The sequence below is a fragment of the Berghia stephanieae genome, chromosome 9 (genome assembly GCF_034508935.2).
Source record: "Berghia stephanieae isolate SIO BIC M18660-M18661 chromosome 9, UCSD_Bste_1.3, whole genome shotgun sequence".
NCBI classification, from domain to species: Eukaryota; Metazoa; Mollusca; class Gastropoda; order Nudibranchia; family Aeolidiidae; genus Berghia; species Berghia stephanieae.
The window spans coordinates 28,013,353-28,020,852 of NC_088368.1; the positions used below are offsets into that span (position 1 = coordinate 28,013,353).

General features: G+C 32.1%; 2 protein-coding genes across 2 annotated transcripts in view; one reads left to right on the top strand and one right to left on the bottom strand.

The window, feature by feature from the left end:
- Positions 1-7,500, bottom strand: part of LOC144979979 (uncharacterized) — a 99,937-nt gene that overhangs the window by 16,499 nt on the left and 75,938 nt on the right. The window lies entirely within an intron of this gene.
- Positions 167-7,500, top strand: part of LOC144979978 (uncharacterized) — an 11,226-nt gene continuing 3,892 nt past the window's right edge. The window contains exons 1-5 of the mRNA XM_078927369.1: positions 167-314; positions 1,883-1,987; positions 3,056-3,587; positions 4,156-4,254; positions 5,738-5,820. Of these exons, the coding sequence (XP_078783495.1) occupies positions 1,901-1,987; positions 3,056-3,587; positions 4,156-4,254; positions 5,738-5,820 (801 nt within the window). The 5' untranslated portion in view covers positions 167-314; positions 1,883-1,900. The remainder of the gene's footprint in view (positions 315-1,882; positions 1,988-3,055; positions 3,588-4,155; positions 4,255-5,737; positions 5,821-7,500) is intronic.

Genomic DNA, 7,500 nt, shown 5'->3' on the forward strand with positions numbered 1-7,500 from the left:
TAATTTGAAAAAAAAAAACTAACTAACAAACAATAGACTGAATTAAGTGAATACAGTTTTAAACAGTTCAGTCTTTAGTTTGGATGAGTTAACATGACATAATGATAATGATAGCATGACAACAAATCGGAATTTCCCGAAAGGCGGTGACGATTACAAAGAATCTAAATCGAAACTTGGATGACGTTACACTCTGTGTTTGATAGTGTCGATTAATCGTACCAAACTCAACAACTCGCTCCATTAATGAATTATTTATTACCCCGATAACAACAACAGACAGCACGCCAGAGGGAATTCAGATTTAGAAGAAGGTAAGATAGATAGATAGATAGATAGATAGATAGATAGATAGATAGATAGATAGATAGATAGATAGATAGATGTCTTTTGTTTTTGCACATATTATTTGTTGTGACCCATCGTTTCAAAGCGTTGATGCTTCGGAATGAACTAGATAGATGCTTGAAATTGAGTTTATAGATAGTATGCGCTTGGCTAAGAAGCTCACAACATTGCCATCCGGAAGTATAACGGACCAAACAAAATTATGTGTAACCTTGAACGTTTATAGTCTCGTTAATATAGTTTAGTGAGATTTACTCATATACGCGGATGGCAAAAGGCAATAACAAAGACCCGAGTGACGCCAACTTCATACTATCTATAAAGTTAATATTATGATGAGCGAGATATATAAAATTTTTAGGAATGATTTTTCCTATATTTGTATTTCTTGCTTTGTCTGGCACTGTCTCATACACTTTGTTTCGGATCGTTATTTTAAACCAGTGCGTGCTCCGGTATTTGCCAGTTTAACCCTCTCCTTACCAACAATAGGAAAATTGTCACATTCGTTACGATGCAGCCAACAGTTTTCTTATTCTGATTTCATTTTAATAGTAAGTTATAGCTATAAAAACTCGACACTGTGTTGCAGAGCTTATTTTTCTGAACAAAATATAGAATATACTCGTTACTATTTTGTTTGAAAAATCTATTTTTGTGTTAGATGAGTATGAAGTTTAGGGTAAAATTCTAAAAATAGCTGGTAATGAGAGAGTTAATATGATGTTAATATGAGTTTATGATGTACACAAGAAATTTGAATAAGAAAAATGTTGGTTGTATATATCGTAGCGAATGTGACGATTTTCCTATAGTAAAGAGAGGGTTAAACGGTCAGTTTTTCAAGTGGTGTTTTCACTTCGCCCTACAGTTTCTGGATAACCGTCAAGAGATTTTGTCTAAGTAAAATGGAGAACGTTATGAAGGATGGCGATCACCCCCTTCACAAATATATTAAGTTCTCCATGAGGAGACGTCGCCTTAGATCTATAAAAACAAAGACAACACGTCGCCTTAATTCATTTTTGACACATGGTGTTCGAATTTTTAACGCGCAACTGTGATTTAAATTACATACCATATTTTAAATATACACACACAAGTTCGGACTAAAGGCCAGAGGTATGGTCTATCTCAATTTATCAAATTAATATATAAGTGTTGCAATTGGTTCTTGGTTGTATATTTTTACATTTTGTGCATTTGATATATATATAATATATATATATATATATTATATATATATATATATATATATATATATATATATATATATATATATATATATATATATATATATATATATATATGTATACATTGTCGCCATAGATTCTCAACTTTGTGTTTATACATTTTCATGCATGCCACGTCTGTAAATGAATTTCCATTTTTTTGAATGAATAAAATATATATTATTATTAATATTATTATTAAAAAGTCGCGGATGAAATAACTGTACGTCTGAACGGACCATAACACGGACGTAGGCGATGGGTGACAATAAATTATGTGAACTTTTATTTCGATTTTTCAGATCTAGCATCAAATCACAATGGGACAGATAGTCTTCAGAGCCATGTACAGTGTTCCAATATTACAGCCCGTGGTGGAATATTTTCTTCCACCAGAAGAAGTGTTCGTATGTATCTTTGATTGTATTAGTTTAGGTTTTTAGGGGTTTTACGGCGCTTGCAACACATTTAGATTATATCAGTATCCAGTAAAAAGGAATAAAAAGGGATAGTAAAAAACGTTCTAGAATTACAAATTAAAGCACCGGAGAAAAGGTAAGACAAAGAGGAACTGGTTCAAATCGGGAACAGATGTAGATTCCAAGATCATATTATCAAATTACTTAGTTTGAGATCACCTTAAAGACTCATTCAGACACAAGCATAGCACTGGGTTTGTTTGTTTTTTGTTGTTGCTGTTTTGTTTTGTTTACTGGGTTTTTTTTTTTTTTGTTTGTTGTTGTTTTTTTTTTTTTGTTTCCTTCTTTTTCTTTTTCTTTTTCTATTTTGTTGTTGTTGTTTTTGTAAGAAATCTTTCTTATTCTCCTGAAACAAACATTAAAAACTAAAACTAGGCATAAACATTTTGATTATAATTTCTATTAAATGTTGACGGCATGGATTAACTCTACGTAATACCATTTTGAGGTGACAGGTCACGTTTATGTATGTGTGATACTCTTTGAAATGTTAAATGGTGGCAGATGTTGCTCACAATGGCTTTTATATATCGCAATATCTACTAAATGTACTCAACGCGCTTTAGAAGGGGTCCCTGGTCAACAGCAACACTCATTGACAAAACGATAGTTACATTGAATGAAATAATCAGTCGGATGGTGAAAAGGTTTGAACTGAGATATTGCCATGTGTAGTTAGAAGGTCAATTTTTATCCAAAATGAGTAATTGTCATAAATGATTAAATCAACCCTTTTTGTACATCTTCGGGAAATATCAAAGCTTAATTTCACTTCTAAATATTTTTTACAGCTAGTTAAGTTGAGAAAGTATGAAATTTGAGAAAAGTTGTAGGATACCTTTCCCATACATCTGACTATAACTTCATGAAAAATCACCCGATTTACTTCAAATAAATATTAAGATGCTCTGGGGAGTATATTCTTTTAGAAAATTGCAAATCCAAAATTTTCACCTTCCGACTGATTATGTCATGCACTGACACGGTTTTTTGCAGGATCTTCAATTTCAACAACTTCAGGACAAGGCCATTGCCATCGCCAACAACCAAGACAACGCCATTGCAATTGCCAACAACCACAACATCATTAACGACGTCATTGCCAACGATTTGAGATTGAAAGAAGATCTTCTTAGAAGAGCGGTTAATCCACAATCTCCTTACAGAGAACTTTTTGCCGATCTGGGCAATTTGCACGAAGAGGATAATAACATCACTTCCTGTTTGTTAGGTCAAGATACAGACGACGAGGAGAGTGAAGATGAAGGTTTTACTGATGAAGATTATGATGACGTCAGATTTGACCTTTTGGGCGGAGGAGGAGATGAAAGTGATAGAGTAGAAAGGGCAGGAGTAGTAGTAAGACGGGGTGGAAGAGGGATGATGGTTCAGTGTCGGTCTTGTCACGTGGTCTTCTCACAGAACATGTCAAAGATATTGGACTGTCAAAAATGTGGAAGTGGGTCTGAGACTTACTGTAGCTCGCAATGCCTTCGAATTGGACGCATAACGCACGCACAAAATTGTGGTGAGTTTACTACTGCTACTACTACTACTACAACCACTGCTACTGCTACTACTACTAATACAACTACTACTGCTACTACTACTACTACTACTACTACTACTACTACTACTACTACTAATAATAATAATAATAATAATAATAATAACAATAATAATAATAATAATATAATAATAATAATAATAATAATAATAATAATAATAATAATAATAATAATAATAGTGATAATAATGATAATAATAACGATAACAAAATTAATAATAATAATAATAATAATAATAATAATAATAATAATAATAATAACAATAACAATAATAATAATAATAATAATAATAATAATAATAATAATAATAATAATAATGATAATAATAATAATAATAATAATAATAATAATAATAATAATAATAATAATAATAATAATAATAATAATAATAATAATAATAATAATAATAAATCTTTTGTATAGCTCTCAAATTCCGTGAAATCAGGCTCTAATGTTCTGATGCAAAGATTGAAATTCATACTATGTTGGTCTATCACATTTTTATTTCTTGAAATCTGTGTATTACAGAGAGTACCATCCATTTCAAGACCGTTGAAAAGATCGTTCAAGCCGAAAATCGAAAAAATATATATGGATGCCTGAAAGACGTCCCAGGCTTGGAACACGGTAAGTACATTTATTTGTGAAAATCTGCCCCTCAAGATGGTATCTTTTTTTAGGATCGGCGTGCACCTAACCCGCTTCAAAAGTCGTAACGTCACTTCCCTCGTAATGACGCATGGTAACAGTTATTGTCTCTAAACTATCGGAACAATGGCGGACGCTGTTATGAAATATTTCTCGGACGAGCATAAAAGTGTATCCAGAGGAGAAAGACATTATAAAAATGATCATGTTTTGACTTTTATACATTCTGATCACAAGACATTTGAGAAGTTCGAGCCAGCATGAAGAATAAAAAGTACCGATTTTCTTTGTTTAGAACCACGATGGCCGCCATTGCTGGGCGACGTGACATCAGACTATTGAATCCAATTTCAGGTCTGATAACAGGACGCCATTATGGGCTTGGTTTTACATTGTTGAAAAGGACAATATTTTGCGTTGAGAGTATTTTCCATTACAACAATTGGGCCCTTAGACATTTGGGTCATCAGACCTGAAAATTAGTGCACGTCCGTTTGAAATTAGATTTCTAGTAAAATGTTGGAAGAATACAGAATAACACAAACGTTGCTGCCTGAAACTCGAATAATATTTTTTTCTAAACAATAGTCAAATAATAGCATCAATTTAATTAACGAAGAAGAAGACCTCGGGCTCAACAAATGTCATTTATTATTATTTATTTATTTATTTATTATTATCATTATCATTATCATTATCATTATCGTTATCGTTATCGTTATCGTTATTATTGTTATTGTTATGTCATTATTATTATTATTATTATTATTATTATTATTATTATTATTATTATTATTATTATTATTATTATTATTATTATTATTATTATTATTATTATTGTTATTGGTATTGTTATTATTATTATTATTATTATTATTATTATTATCATTATTATTATTATTATCATTATTATTATTATCATTATTATTATTATTATCATTATTATTATTATTATCATTATTATTATTATTATCATTATTATCATTCGTATTATCACTATCATCATCATCATTATTATTTTATTATTATTATTATTATTATTATTATTATTATTATTATTATTATTATTATTATTATTATTATTATTATTATTATTATTATTATTATTATTATTATCATTATTATCATCATCATTACTATCATTATTATTATTACTATTATCATCATTATCATTATCATTATTCTTATCATCATCATTATCATCATCATTATTATTATTATTATTATTATTATTATTATTATTATTATTATTATTATTATTATTATTATTATTAAGCATCATTTTGCGTTGATTTGAGAGAATGATCATTTCAACAACCAGCTCATAAAAGTAGATTATTTAAAAACCTACAAATAGGTAGCCTACACGTCGGGTACAACAATGAATAGGGATATGTTCTAAGATTCCATATCATTGTTAAACTCAGACAGTATCTTTCTTATATTATTTTATCCATTGTAGACTTCTTGGGTGGCTCAAGAACATCGATTCTATTAAAGCTAGGAAGAAAAGCGCCGGGAAACGGTTGCATCTTTCATTGTAAGGTGAGTTTTGTACGAAGGTTTCAACTTGTAATTTGATGAATATAACATATGATAGCTTTAAATTCAATCTCATATTAAAATTTTAAATGAATAAATATGATCATTTATAAAGGGGCATTTCCACGGATTCACACATTGTTTCATTTATTTTCCCCATCAGACCATGATATGGAACAATATTTTCTTTTCATACAGTGCCAGTAGCCTGTTTGCGTCCATTTTATATTAACACTCTTCAAAGTTCCTTCTATAGAGCAATATCCACTAAGACCGTTCAAGCGCTTTAAAGATGTTGAAATCCAAGGGCAATACTTTTTTTTTTTTTAATTCAGCTTTTATTTAGCGCAATATCTACTAAACAGTGCTCAAAGCGCTTTACAAGGGGTCCCTGGTCAACAGCAACATTTAACATGTAGGACGGGACATGACGCCTGTTAGGCGATAATATTACAATTTTTCGGACAAAGACAACGCTGTTAACGGCCAGGTACTCATTTTACACCCCGAGGACGGTGAGAGAATGTAAGTAAAGAGCCTTTTCCAAGAACTCAACTATGCGTCGAGCGCGAGGCTCGAACCCAGGACCTTCCGATCCGAAAGCGAGTGTCATACCACTAAACCACATAGTCGCACTGGACAACTTTAAGATCGTTAGCTGTCTTGGACTTCTGTCTGTCATTTATATAACGCATTTCCACGGATTTACCCCTGTGCTCAATGCGCTTCACGCTTTTTTTTTCATTTATTTCCCCCATCAGACCATATGGAACCGTTTTCCCATGTCGTACAGTACCAGTAGCCTGTTAGGCGTCCGTTTTGTACTAACACTCTTACAAGTTCCGTAACTCTCGAGGAGCAGAATGACATCAAGTTGGTTCATTCTATAGAGCAATATCCACTAAAACCGTTAAGCGCTTTAAAGATGTTGAAAGCAAAGGGCAATACCTTTTTTTTTAATATCCACTAAACAGTATTAAAACCGCTTTACAAGGGATCCATGGCCAACAGCAACATTTAACGTGTAGGACGAAACATGACGCCTTTTAGGCGATATTACAATTTTTTTTCGGACAGAGACAACGCTGTTAACGGCCAGGTACTCTTTTTACACCTGAGTACGGTGAGAGAATGTGAATAAAGAGCCTTTTCCAAGGACTCAACTATGCGCCGAGCGAGGCTCGAACCCAGGATCTTTCGATCCGAAAGCGAGTGTCATACCACTATACCACCTAGCCGCAATACTTAACATATAGGCAAGACAAAAGGCTGGCAAGGCGATATTACAATCTCTTTTGTGAGAGATTAATAAAGTAGTCCTTCAGATCCACGAGGCCCAGTTTCTATAGTATGAAAAAGGGAATTGCTTGCTATCCTTTGGATAAGACGCTCGTCTATATATCGCAAAGTACTTTTCGCCAAATCAAACAGACCCAGGTACCCATTCACTGCTGGGTAGACAGGGGGATAGAAAAAAACCTCGACTTCACCTGGGATCGATCTTGGTCCCTTTGCGTGTAAAGCGAGTGCTCTACCAAAATGAGCTATAGGGACCCCTTTGATATATATATATATATATATATATATATATATATATATATATATATATATATATATATTGAATCGTGTTGGATACAAATATGGTACGAATAGTGCAGTGCTCGACATGAAAACGTCGATGTA